This window comes from Balaenoptera borealis (assembly GCF_965194805.1).
Source record: "Balaenoptera borealis genome assembly, chromosome: 1".
NCBI lineage: Eukaryota > Metazoa > Chordata > Mammalia > Artiodactyla > Balaenopteridae > Balaenoptera > Balaenoptera borealis.
This window is the reverse complement of record NC_138860.1, coordinates 95698094-95712300: the sequence shown is the minus strand read 5'-3', so window position 1 is coordinate 95712300 and position 14207 is coordinate 95698094. Positions and strand designations below refer to the sequence as shown.

Genomic DNA, 14207 nt, shown 5'->3' with positions numbered 1-14207 from the left:
ATAAAGATGATTTTCAAGTTCATAGTCACTTAAAGTATCACACAGTTATAGTCTGCGGTCTGGGTCTCCTTCTGTAACACTTCAGAGACAGTTTTTGGATTGTGCCCCCTCAACCCCATGGTGTTTCCTGTGATTCATTAAATTGCTAATAGTCCCATTTATCTGCCAGAACCCACCCACTTCCAGGGTTGGCCTTTTCCTTCCTATTCCTTACGAGTGTAAGGGCTGAGTCGTAGAAAGTTCTGATCAAACAAATTGTACTTGGTGTTCCTCTAAACATTAATGGTATTGTTTAGAATACATTTAAATACGCAGAAGCAGCTTGTTTTTTTCTGCTCTCAGGCCTTAAACTTGTCTGGCAAATTTTAAGCTCCTTGAGAGCAGCAGTTTAGTCAAATCTGTATCCCCCTAACATTACCCACATCACTTAGCATATATAGTACCCAGCAAACATTAAGTATTCAATATAAGCATTCAAAGCATGTGCCCCTGTGAATCAGCCATACATCCAGAAAATTTTCTCAGGCTTCTCCAGTGCTATTTTTGATTGTCTAACCCTGGTAACACAAACTTTTTTTTTTTACATTTTGTATATTTGATGTTAGGCCAAACTTCTCCTGGTCTGTAGACTTTTATAACATTCATTAGTTTAAAATACTAATCCTGATTCCTTATTACTTCTGTTAGATTTCACATGTTTATTATAGCTTAAACTGTTTAAAATTATAGATTCAGGAGTCATACTTCTTAGGTTCTTCATTCTTTTCTACTGTTTTTCAAACGTTTTTGGCAGGGACACATAGTAAGAAATAGACTTTGCATTGTGACCCAAGGGACACACTAACATGTGCACACACACACACACACACACAGATATACACACACCTATATTCTTATGCCAGAAGAAAAGTTTCTTGAAATAGTACTCACAACATTCAGTGCTCTACAGTGTTTTCAATTCTGTTCTATTTCATTTTTAAGCTACTGATCGAGACCTACTAAATTGAAATTCATTGCTATGAAGTCCTGGGGAATTTCTGTTTATGTGTATTACTCATTCAGTTAACATATTCAGTACTTACTATATACCATTTACTGTTCTTCTCCACTTCTTAACTGGCTTTGTGACCTTGGGAAAGTCACATGTTAGTGTTCAGTTTCTTCTGTAAAACGCAGATGCAGTGCTGTCTACCTGCAGAGGAACGCTGCTAGGATGAGCTGAGCTATGTAAAGCACTGAGCACGCTGCTCAGTAGGTAATGAGCACTCCAGTGTGAGCGCCTCCCTTGTTGCTTCTCCTGTTGTTATTACTATTAAAATTACTTTGGTTTGAACTTCCCATGTTTCTGAAACACAATATATAAAGCGTATGTTATATATAACTTAATTTTTCCTTTAACTCTCACTATATATATTTGTTTTTAAACTAGAGATATATTTTAGATACAGTGAAATGCACAGATCTTAAGTGTTCAGTTCAGTAAGTTTTGACAAATGCCGCTCCATTCGACCTACACTCCTATCAAGGCATAAACATTCTCATCACACCAAAAAGTTATCTTTTGCCCCTCCCTGGTCATTTGTTCCCCCCCTGTATCCAGATGTAACCACTGTTCTGATTTTCTTCACCATAGATTAGTTTTGCCCATTAGAACAGAGTCACAGAGAATGTATTCTTTTATGTTTGGCACTTTTTTGTTTGATATAATGATTTTCAGGTTCATCAGTGTCATTGTATGTATCAGTAATTTGTTCCTTTTTATTGCTGAATAGTATTCCGTTTTCATGAATGCATCACATTTTACTTGTCTGTTCTTCTAGTGATTGATATTTCATTGTTTCCAGTTTGGAGCCATTATGAATAAAGCTACTCTGAATAATTGTGTAAAAGTCTTTGTGGATATATGTTTTCATTTCTTTTAGACAAATACTTAGAAGTGGAATAGCAGGTAGGCATTTTCTAACTTTATGAGAAACTTCCAGATTAATTTCCAAAATAGTTCTACCGTTTATACTCCCACCAGCAATGTGAGCATTCTAGTTACTCCATATCCTTTATAACATTTGATGTTGTCAGTCTTTAATTTTAGCCTTTTTAATGGCTGTATAGTACTATCTTATTATCGTTTTAATTTACATCTCCCTGATCACTAATGAGTGACCACTTTTTCATGTACTTTTTGGCCATTCATAAATATTTTTAGGTCTGTGATCCATTCTTCTTTTTTGTGTATGGTATGAAGTAGGTATCGACTCTCAATTTTTTTTTTAACATCTTTACTGGAGTATAATTGCTTTACAACGGTGTGTTAGTTTCCGCTTTATAACAAAGTAAATCAGTTATACATATACCTATGTCCCCATATCTCTTCCCTCTTGCATCTCCCTCCCTCCCACCCTCCCTATCCCACCCCTCTAGGTGGTCACAAAGCACAGAGCTGATCTCCCTGTGCTATGCAGCTGCTTCCCAGTAGCTGTTTTACATTTGGTAGTGTATATATGTCAGTGCCACTCTCTCACTTCGTCTCAGCTTACCTTTCCCCCTCTGTGTCCTCAAGTCCATTGTCTACGTCTGCGTCTTTATTCCTGTCCGGCCCCTAGGTTCTTCAGAACCTTTTTCTTTTTTTTTAGATTCCATATATGTGTGTTAGCATACGGTATTTGTTTTTCTCTTTCTGACTTACTTCACTCTGTATGACAGACTCTAGGTCCATCCACCTCACTACAAATAACTCAATTTCATTTCTTTTTATGGCTGAGTAATATTCCATTGTATATATGTGCCACATCTTCTTTATCCATTCATCTGTCGATGGACATTTAGGTTGGTTCCATGTCCTGGCTATTGTAAATAGAGCTGCAATGAACATTTTGGTACATGACTCTTTTTGAACTATGGTTTTCTCAGGGTATATGCCCAGTAGTGGGATTGCTGGGTCATATGGTAGTTCTATTTGTAGTTTTTTAAGGAACCTCCATACTGTTCTCCATAGTGGCTGTATCAATTTACATTCCCACTAACAGTGCAAGAGTGTTCCCTTTCCTCCACACCCTCTCCAGCATTTATTGTTTCTAGATTTTTTGATGATGGCCATTCTGATCGGTGTGAGATGATATCTCATTGTAGTTTTGATTTGCATTTCTCTAATGATTAATGATGTTGAGCATTCTTTCATGTGTCTGTTGGCAATCTGTATATCTTCTTTGGAGAAATGTCTATTTAGGTCTTCTGCCCATTTTTGGATTGGGTTGTTCGTTTTTTTGTTATTGAGCTGCATGAGCTGCTTGTAAATCTTGGAGATTAATCCTTTGTCAGTTGCTTCATTTGCAAATATTTTCTCCCATTCTGAGGGTTGTCTTTTGGTCTTGTTTATGGTTTCCTTTGCTGTGCAAAAGCTTTTAAGTTTCATTAGGTCCCATTTGTTTATTTGTGTTCTTATTTCCATTTCTCTGGGAGCTGGGTCAAAAAGAATCTTGCTGTGATGTATGTCATAGAGTGTTCTGCCTATGTTTTCCTCTAAGAGTTTGATAGTGTCTGGCCTTACACTTAGGTCTTTAATCCATTTTGAGTTTATTTTTATGCATGGTGTCAGGGAGTGTTCTAATTTCATACTTTTACATGTATCTGTCCAATTTTCCCAGCACCACTTATTGAAGAGGCTGTCTTTTCTCCACTGTATATGCTTGCCTCCTTTATCAAAGATAAGGTGACCATATGTGTGTGGGTTTACCTCTGGGCTTTCTATCCTGTTCCATTGATCTATATTTCTGTTTTTGTGCCAGTACCAAAGTGTCTTGATTACTGTAGCTTTGTAATATAGTCTGAAGTCAGGGAGCCTGATTCCCCCAGCTCCATTTTTCGTTCTCAAGATTGCTTTGGCTATTCGGGGTCTTTTGTGTTTCTATACAAATTTTTTGTTCTAGTTCTGTGAAAAATGCCAGTGGTAGTTTGATAGGGATTGCATTGAATCTGTAGATTGCTTTGGGTAGTAGAGTCATTTTCACAATATTGATTCTTCCAATCCAGGAACATGGTATATCTCTCCATCTATTTGTATCATCTTTAATTTCTTTCATCAGTGTCTTATAATTTTCTGCATACAGGTCTTTTGTCTCCTTAGGTAGGTTTATTCCTAGATATTTTATTCTTTTTGTTGCAATGGTAAACGGGAGTGTTTTCTTAATTTCACTTTCAGATTTTTCATCATTAGTGTATAGAAATGTGAGAGATTTCTGTGCATTAATTTTGTATCCTGCTACTTTACCAAATTCATTGATTAGCTCTAGGAGTTTTCTGGTAGCATCTTTAGGATTCTCTATGTATAGTATCATGTCATCTGCAAACAGTGACAGCTTTACTTCTTCTTTTCCGATTTGGATTCCTTTTATTTCTTTGTCTTCTCTGATTGCTGTGGCTAACACTTCCAAAACTATGTTGAATAATAGTGGTGAGAGTGGGCAACCTTGTCTTGTTCCTGATCTTAGTGGAAATGGTTTCAGTTTGTCACCATTGAGGACAATGTTGGCTGTGGGTTTGTCATATATGGCCTTTATTATGTTGAGGAAAGTTCCCTCTATGCCTACTTTCTGCAGGGCTTTTATCATAAATGGGTGTTGAATTTTGTCGAAAGCTTTCTCTGCATCTATTGAGATGATCATATGGTTTTTCTCCTTCAATTTGTTAATATGGTGTATCACATTGATTGATTTGCGTATATTGAAGAATCCTTGCATTCCTGGGATAAAACCCACTTGATCATGGTGTATGATCCTTTTAATGTGCTGCTGGATTCTGTTTGCTAGTATTTTGTTGAGGATTTTTGCATCTATGTTCATCAGTGATATTGGCCTGTAGTTTTCTTTCTTTGTGACATCTTTGTCTGGTTTTGGTATCAGGGTGATGGTGGCCTCTTAGAATGAGTGTGGGAGTGTTCCTCCCTCTGCTATATTTTGGAAGAGTTTGAGGAGGATAGGTGTTAGCTCTTCTCTAAATCTTTGATAGAATTTGCCTGTGAAGCCATCTGGTCCTGGGCTTTTGTTTGTTGGAAGATTTTTAATCACAGTCTCAATTTCAGTGCTTGTGATTGGTCTGTTTATATTTTCCATTTCTTCCTGGTTCAGTTCGGAAGGTTGTGCTTTTCTAATTTATCCATTTCTTCCAGGTTGTCCATTTTATTGGCATATAGCTGCTTGTAATCTCTCATGATCCTTTGTATTTCTGCAGTGTCAGTTGTTAAAGTCTCCTTTTTCATTTCTAATTCTGTTGATTTGAGTCTTCTTTTTTTCTTGATGAGTCTGGCTAATGGTTTATCAGTGTTGTTTATCTTCTCAAAGAACCAGCTTTTAGTTTTATTGGTCTTTGCTATCGTTTCCTTCATTTCTTTTTCATTTATTTCTGATCTGATTTTTATGATTTCTTTCCTTCTGCTAACTTTGGGGCTTTTTTGTTCTTCTTTCTCTAATTGCTTTAGGTGTAAGGTTAGGTTGTTGATTTGAGATGTTTCTTGTTTCTTGTGGTAGGATTGTATTGCTATAAACTTCTGTCTTAGAACTGCTTTTGCTGTATCCCATAGGTTTTGGGTAGTCGTGTTTTTATTGTCATTTGTTTCTAGGTATTATTTGATTTCCTCTTTGATTTCTTCAGTGACCTCTTGGTTATTTAGTAGCGTATTGTTTAGCCTCCATGCATTTGTATTTTTTCAGATTTTCTCCTGTAATTGATATCTAGTCTCATAACGTAGTGGTCGGAAAAGATACTTGATACGATTTCAGTTTTCTTAAATTTATGAGGCTTGATTTGTGACCCAAGATATGATCTATCCTGGAGAATGTTCCATGAGCACTTGAGAAGAAAGTGTATTCTGTTGGTTTGGGATGGAATGTCCTATAAATACCAGTTAAGTCCATCTTGTTTAATGTGTCATTTAAAGCTTGTGTTTCCTTATTTATTTTCGTTTTGGATGAGCTGTCCATTGGTGAAAGTGGGGTGTTAAAGCCCCTTACTGTTATTGTGTTACTGTCTATTTCCCCTTTTATGGCTGTTAGCATTTGCCTTATGTATTGAGGTGCTCCTGTGTTGGGTGCATAAATATTTACAATTGTTATATTTTCTTCTTGGATTGATCCCTTGATCATTATGTAGTGTCCTTCTTTGTCTCTTGTAATAGTCTTTATTTTAAAGTCTATTTTGTCTGATATGAGAATTGCTACTCCAGCTTTCTTTTGATTTCCATTGCATGGAATATGTTTTTCATTCCCTCACTTTCAGTCTGTATGTGTCCATAGGTCTGAAGTGGATCTCTTACAGATAGCGTATATACGGGTCTTGTTTTTATATCCATTCAGCCAGTCTGTGTCTTCTGGTTGGAGCATTTAATCCATTTACATTTAAGGTTATTATCGCTATGTATGTTCCTATTACCATTTTCTTGTTTTGGGTTTGTTATTGTAGGTCTTTTCCTTCTCTTATGTTTCCTGCCTAGAGAAGTTCCTTTAGCATTTGTTGTAAAGCTGGTTTGGTGGTGCTGAATTCTGTCAGCTTTTGCTTGTCTGTAAAGGTTTTAATTTCTCTGTTGAATCTGATTGAGATCCTTGCTTTGTAGGGTAATCTTGGTTGTAGTTTTTTCCCTTTCATCCCTTTATATATGTCCTGCTACTCCCTTCTGGCTTGCAGAGTTTCTGCTGAAAGATCAGCTGTTAACCTTATGGGGATTCCCTGGTATGTTATTTGTTGCTTTTCCCTTGCTGCTTTTAATATTTTTACTTTGTATTTATTTTTTGATATTTTGATTAATATGTGTCTTGGCGTGTTTCTCCTTGGATTTATCCTGTATGGGATTCCCTGTGCTTCATGGACTTGACTATTTCCTTTCCCATGTTAGGGAAGTTTTCAACTATAATCTCTTCAAATATTTTCTGAGTCCCTTTCTTTTTCTCTTCTTCTTCTGGGACCCCTATAATTCAAATGTTCATGCATTTAATGTTGTTCCAGAGGTCTCTGAGACTGTCCTCAATTCTTATCATTATTTTTTCTTTATTCTGCTCTGTGGTAGTTTTTTCCACTGTTTTATCTTCCAGGTCACTTATCCATTCTTCTGCCTCAGTTATTCTGCTATTGATTCCTCCTAGAGAATTTTTAATTTCATTCATTGTGTTGTTCATCATTGTTTGTTTGCTCTTTAGTTCTTCTAGTTTCTTGTTAAACGTTTCTTATATTTTCTCCATTCTATTTCCAAGATTTTGGATCATCTTTACTGTTATTACTCTGAATTCTTTTTCAGGTAGACTGCCTCCTCTTCATTTGTTTGGCCTGGTGGGTTTTTACCTTGCTCCTTCATCTGCTGCAGATTTCTCTGTCTTCTCATTTTGATTAACTTACTTTTTGGGGTCTCCTTTTCACATGCTGCAGGTTCATAGTTCCCGTTATTTTTGGTGTCTGCCCCCCAGTGAGTAAGGTTGGTTCAGTGGGTTGTGTAGGCTTCCTGATGGAGGGGACTAGTGCCTGTGTTCTGGTGGATGAGGCTGGATCTTGACTTCCTGGTGAGCAGGACTACATCTGGTGGTGTGTTTTGGGGTGTCTGTGAACTTAGTATGATCTTAGGCAGCCTCTCTGCTAATGGGTGGGGTTGTGTTCCTGTCTTGCTAGTTGTTTGGCATGGGGTATCCAGCACTGGAGCTTGCTGGTCGTCAAGTGGAGCTGGGTCTTAGCGTTGAGACAGAGATCTCTGGGAGAGCTCTCGCTGATTGATATTACATGGGGCCAGGAGGTCTCTGGTGATCCAGTGCCCTGAACTTGGCTCTCCCACTCAGAAGCTCAGGCCTGACAGCTGGCCAGAGCACCAAGACCCTGTCAGCCACACAGCCAGGTACGTGGGGAATTTCTTGACTTCTGGGAAGTCTGAGGTCTTCTGCCAACGTTCAGTAGGTGTTCTGTAGGAGCTGTTCCACATGTAGATGTATTTTTGATGTATTTGTGGGGAGCAAGTTGATCTCCACATCTTACTCCTCCACCATCTTGACGGTCCTCCCTCTCATTATATTTTAAGAGATGTATGGTCCCCTGAATAAAAGAGATTAAGATCTAATGCAGCATTAAAAATTATACTTTCGACTTGTGGCAGTAGCGGCTCAAGTGGCCAAAGCAAGAGGCCTCAAAGTCAGAGTGGTGGTCACGGTCCTGGAGGTGGAAAGAAGGATGACAAGGATAAGAAAAAGAAATATGAATCTCCTATACCAGCTAGAGTGGAGCAAAAGAAGAAGAAAACAAAGGGACCAGATGCTGCCAGCATACTGCCCCTGTTGACACCTCACACTCAGTGCTGGTTAAAATTATTGAAGTTAGAGGGAATTAAAGAGTATCGTCTCATGGAGGAAGAATTCATTAGAAATCAGGAACAAATGAGGCCTTTAGAAGAAATGCAAGAGGAGGAAAGATCAAAGGTGGGTGATCTGAGGGGCACCCCAATGTCGGTAGGAACCTTGGAAGAGATCATTGATGACAATCATGCCATCGTGTCTACCTCTGTGGGCTCAGAACACTATGTCAGCATTCTTTCATTTGTAGACAAGGATCTGCTGGAACCGGGCTGCTCGGTCCTGCTCAACCACAGGTGCATGCTGTGATAGGGGTGCTGATGGATGATACGGATCCCTTGATCACAGTGATGAAAGTGGAAAAGGCCCCCCAGGAGACCTATGCTGATATTGCAGCATTGGACAACCAAATCCAGGAAATTAAGGAATCTGTGGAACGTCCACTCACTCATCCTACATATTATGAAGAGATGGGTATAAAGCCCCCTAAGGGGGTCATTCTGTATGGTCCACCCGGCACAGGTACAACCTTCCTAGCCAAAGCAGTAGCAAATCAAAACTCGGCCACTTTCTTGAGAGTGGTTGGCTCTGAACTTATTTAGAAGTACCTAGGCGATGGGCCCATACTTGTTCGGGAACTGTTTTGAGTTACTGAAGAATACGCACCATCCATCGTGTTTATTGATGAAATTGATGCTATTGGGTAGGAAAGGTATGACTCAAATTCCGGTGGTGAGAGAGAAATTCAGTGAACAATGTTGGAGCTGTTGAACCAGTTGGATGGGTTTGATTCAAGGGGAGACGTGAAAGTTATCATGGCCACAAACCGAATAGAGACTTTGGACCCAGCACTTATCAGACCAGGCCGCATTGACAGGAAGATCGAGTTCCCCTTGCTGGATGAAAAGACGAAGAAGTGCATCTTTCACATCCACACGAGCAGGATGACGCTAGAGCAGGATGACGCTAGCCGACGACGTAACCCTGGACAACTTGATCATGGCTAAAGATGACCTGTCTTTTGACAACATCAAGGCAATCTGTACGGAAGCTGGTCTGATGGCCTTGAGAGAACGTAGGATAAAAGTAACAAATGAAGACTTCAAAAAGTTTAAAGAAAATGTTCTTTATAAAAAACAAGGCGCCCCTGAGGGACTCTATCTCTAGTAGACCACAGTTGCCTTCCAGAAAAAGGTTGGAAGTGTGTCGATCCCTCAGAGGTGTGAGGTTGGGGAAGTTTCCCAGGAGTGCATGTTCCAGCTGATCTTCATTAGCACAGCATCCTGAGTACCTTTTGAGCGTGATGTGTAGGATGCCCCTCCGACTCTCGTCATATGTTGGTCACGTGCAGTGCTCTCTTCCCAATAAAGCGTGCTCTTTCTCAAAAAACATAAAAAAAAATTATACTTTCAAATTCTTAATTTATATTCAGAGCATTAATTTGTTCAGGCCTTATAGAATCCCTTACACATTTTCGTCCCCGCCTCAAAAAGTTTTTTATTTAGACCCAGTCCAGAATGTATATGTAACTTGTTTCTATCACATACATAGACTAAAATAATAAAACAGAACAAAGACAAAAAAACTCAATACACCTATTTCAATTTCATTAGGAGTTTTCTCAGGACTCTCTGGAATCTGAATGTTGAAGCAGCTACATTGTTCTGTTTACCCATATTCTTATTCTATCAATAAGCAGTCTACTAGCTAGAAGTACTACACTTGTAGCTATTTGTACTAAACTTACCATTTTTAGTCTTCAAAAGAATTTATTACACTGTAGTCAAATAATATTGTAACATGATCCTCTGAACTTATGTAAATAATTGCTTTTATAAATATCTGGTTGCAAACTGACCCCAAGGGGAATCTTTTTTTTTTTTTTTTTTTTAACCGGGATGATGAACGTTTTATTAAAAATACAAGGGGAATCTTTGAAGCTCATCTGCTTCAAAGTCAGTTTGCTAAATATATAAATTGATATTACCTTAAGTGATTATACTAAGTAAATCCTAGATTTTACTAACAGCAAAATAAAATATTGACCTCCCTAAAATGATGAGAGCGAGGAGAGGCTAAGACATCAGGAAAGAGGCTGGAAAATAAATATCTGTTACATGTCTTGGGCTTAAGGCAAAATATAGGATATAGGAAGAAGAAAGATGTATATAAGTGCTTTTTCCTTCAGATCACTTGCAGTCTAAGTAGGTTGAAAGAAAAGACAGAAAAATGAGGAGTGTTTAATAACAATGCAAGAGGTAAATATCAATTGACCACATTATATAATATGTCACATGCCAGTTCAGGATTGATTGCTAAGTAAATAGAATGTTATTGGTTATCCAGGTTCCTGACACATTTTTAGTGATGTGTTACTTCTGAGTTATCTGGGATTGGTGAATTTCATTTTGCTTTTAATGGAGATTTACTAGCCTGATCCAGTTTTACAGAATCTTAAGTCTGTGGGGTTGAGTTTAAGTCATTGTCTCTAAAACAGCAAAATCTATATTCTAAATTTAGTTATTGAAAAAATTAATTCATATTTATAGTATTTACTTTGTGTCAGGTACTATAGGAAGCATTTTACATTACTCATTTAATTTTTATAACAAACCTATAGGTAGATTGTTACCCTCATTCTACAGATGAGGAATCTGAGGCACAGAGAAGTTAAGGTTGTTACTAAAGGTAGTACAGAAAGTAGTAGTGACAGGATATAATCCCAGTTCTGTTAGACTCTAGGGCCCAAAAGTATTAAAGAAAATAAACATATAGAAAAGACCAGATTTGAGAATACAGCATTTATGGTTAAGTGGAAGGAGCACTCGGTTTTCAATAATATATTAGACATTTTTTAAATGATGAAAATTTTCTCTTTTCGCTCCCATGATAAATTTTGTGCCATTTTCTAGAAATTAGTTTAATTCCAATGAGGCTAAATCCTCTTTTATCAATATTATCAAACAGTAAAATCTGGTTTTCTTTCAGCAAGTGAAAAGGAACTTCCAGAACAAAGGTTATACTTGTAATGTTGTTATCATCTTTATCCAGAATGGTTGCTTTATTTCCAGCTGTTCAGGCAGCTATTTATAGTTTATTAGGGACTCCAGAGTATAAATGATTTGAAGATTAATAGATTCAAATTGTGTGTAAAAAGGATTCCTTTTGACATGCTTTTGGTAACATTAATAAAAACCATTTTGGAATCACGTTTTTTGTCTTTCTGATCCCTGACATAGAAGTATTCAGATATTTTTAAAGGCATAATGTTTATATTGCTGTTTACTTTTACAAGTATCACTTCAGAATTGGCAATAAATGGCAAAATTGCATATCCTAATACAGTTCTGGTATCAGCCTGAGTCTTGAAAATAAAACCTTGTACTTAAATATAAGCCCCCATTTAAATGGGCCATAATTCTTCACCTTTACATTTGGAACCACTTTTCATGTTGGTGATTATCATCCAAAGAATAAAGAGATTGATTTCCTATTTTAAGATTGAAATATATATATAATTTATACCATTATCGGGACTTCCCTGGTGGCGCAGTGGTTAAGAATCCGCCTGCCAATGCAGGGGACACAGGTTTGATCCCTGGTCCGGGAAGATCCCACATGCTGCGGAGCAACTAAGCCCGTGCACCACAACTACTGAGCCCACACACCACAACTACTGAAGCCCAGGCGCCAGAGCCTGTGCTCTGCAACAAGTGAAGCCACTGCAATGAGAAGGCCGCGCACCACAATGAAGAATAGCCCCCGCTTGTGGCAACTACAGAAAGCCTGCACACAGCAACGAAGACCCAATGCAGTCAAAATGTGTGTGTGTGTGTGTGTGTGTGTGTATATATATATATATATATATATATATATATATATATATACACACATACTATTATCTACATATATTATTGAACTATTATTTATGTATATATGATATATACATATATGTTATTTATTATAATAAATAAATTATTTATTTATTATAGAGAGATGGTGATTGCTTCATGTTTCTTTTTGTAGTTTATCATAGCAAAGCTGAAATTTTTGGAGAGCAAACATGGTATATCCAAGGATATTATGTGGTTTTATTTTAAGCTTTCAGTAGTGCTGTGTTTCATTCAGCCTGTAACAGTAAAAATAAATGAGTGATAGATGACTAGTATGTTTTGTCTGCTATAGTAATATCTTCTATCATTGAATCTGTCTAACCAGCCAGTTACTTTACTGTTGTCTGAAATAAAGATCATTGTGTTTTCTGACAATGTAGGAATTTCTGTTCAGTTAAAGTATGTGTTGTCATTGAAGTAAAAATAATGAAATTGCAAGAAATTGATTTTAGCTGTACTCCTGAACTCCTCTCCCCAAAAGTGAAATCCAGATCATTTTAAAGTTCTTACAAAATAGCTGAAATTTCATTAAAATATTAAAACTCAGCCTTGATAGTTTTTAGTATAGGTACTTAGCCTCTAAATTTTGACCTGAAACATAAATGGTAGCGGTAGCATGGCTAGTCATTCATGTTGATAACCAGCCTCCACGATGGCCCCCAGTGGTCCTCCCTCCTGATATTCACACCCTTAAGTAGTCCCCCCGACCCACATTTACCAGGGTTGGTCTGTGTGATTGCTAGAATACATCAGAAATGATGGTAAGTCACTTCTGAGATTAGGTTACAAGACAGTGGGACTTCCATCTTGATGTGTCTATGTATGTCTGTCTCTCACTCTCTCACATCACTTGCTCTGTTGGAAGCCAGTACGTGCAAGGAACCAAGGCCTAACCCAACAACTAAGCTTGGAAATGGATCCTGCAGCCCTAGTCGTGCCTTCAGATGGCTGCATCCATGGCCAGCAGCTTGACCGCAACCTCATGAGACAGAGCCAGAAGCACCCAGCTCAGTCCTCAGCCCCTCCCAGATTCCTGACCCTCAGAAACTGTATGAGATAAAAAATGTTTACTAAGCATTTAAATTTAGGAGTGATTTGTTATGCAGGAATAGATAACCAATGCACACCTCCACTAAAGCTCTTCTTTCATTTGTCAAATCTTAACATCTATTTTTGGTAATTGTTGTTATTATTTGTGCTGTTAAATGTGTAATACATACAATTCACCTGACTGAAGCATTAAGTTGGATGGAAAATACTATATTCCGTCTCCCATTTTCCAATCCAGTGTTTGGTATAATAAATACAGAATTCACTTTTTCCATATTCGGGTCCCATATTAGAATGTACTTAAAAGAATTGTTTTGTGACAAGGAGCCTTTTTTAGCTTATTCCGCAGATTCTTTTCATTTATGTGTGAAGCTACCAATTTTGTATAACTTGTAATTACTATGCAAGTGATTATGGAATTACTGTGAAATACTTCAAGAGAAAACAGACAGCTTAACAACTATTCTCAGAGAAGTCTGAGACCTCACCAAAGAAGCTCCTCATCCATTATTTGTAACTCTGTGATGCTTATTAATTCTACAGGATAATAACAGTGTGGGTTTTAAAAAGTCATATTTTTAAGGATTAGTTAACTATATACTCAAACCTGAGAGAGAGAGCTTCTTAGCGTCATCAAGATCATGAATTGTACTCCCAGCTCTGCTCTCCCATCCCACTTTCTCCATGGTGTTCTGAAAAGGAAAAGGTCATAAAAATACTCAGGTTCACTTTTTCCTTTTTGCCCTACTCAGCCAATTTTAGTACCAATAATTGTTTCTTTTCCATAGCTAATCATACAGAAACAGTAATCATGAATAAAAGATGTGACAGAAAAGTGGAATTTCAACTTCTTAAAGAGTTTTTTTTTTCTCTTGCTTCCTTTGTCTGTGTTTTTCTAAACATGGATTTGCCTTAGGACATTAATAGCTACAGATACTTTCAGTGAATCCTG

The 14207-nt window shown here is 37.5% G+C and overlaps 2 protein-coding genes, 1 long non-coding RNA gene and 1 pseudogene across 17 annotated transcripts in view; 3 read left to right on the top strand and 1 right to left on the bottom strand.

Moving 5' to 3' along the window:
* The window catches only part of LOC309623663, a 128270-nt gene that overhangs the window by 77525 nt on the left and 36538 nt on the right, over positions 1–14207 (top strand). The gene's annotated exons all lie outside the window — the stretch shown is intronic.
* The window catches only part of CTTNBP2NL (CTTNBP2 N-terminal like), a 77696-nt gene that overhangs the window by 41004 nt on the left and 22485 nt on the right, over positions 1–14207 (top strand). The window lies entirely within an intron of this gene.
* On the top strand, positions 8364–9479 carry LOC309623441 (26S proteasome regulatory subunit 4 pseudogene; annotated as a pseudogene). The gene has a single exon. The product of its transcript is annotated as a 26S proteasome regulatory subunit 4 pseudogene (transcript).
* The window catches only part of ST7L (suppression of tumorigenicity 7 like), a 151705-nt gene continuing 147022 nt past the window's right edge, over positions 9525–14207 (bottom strand). For 10 of the 12 annotated variants that reach the window (XM_082379970.1, XM_082379962.1, XM_082379955.1 and 7 more), the window contains one exon: positions 9525–9688. In XM_082379970.1, coding sequence (XP_082236096.1) covers positions 9527–9688 — 162 coding nt within the window. In that variant the 3' untranslated portion in view covers positions 9525–9526. Of the gene's footprint in view, positions 9693–13862; positions 13948–14207 lie in introns of all 12 variants that reach the window. The other 2 variants (XM_082379954.1, XM_082379963.1) reach the window with 2 other exon arrangements.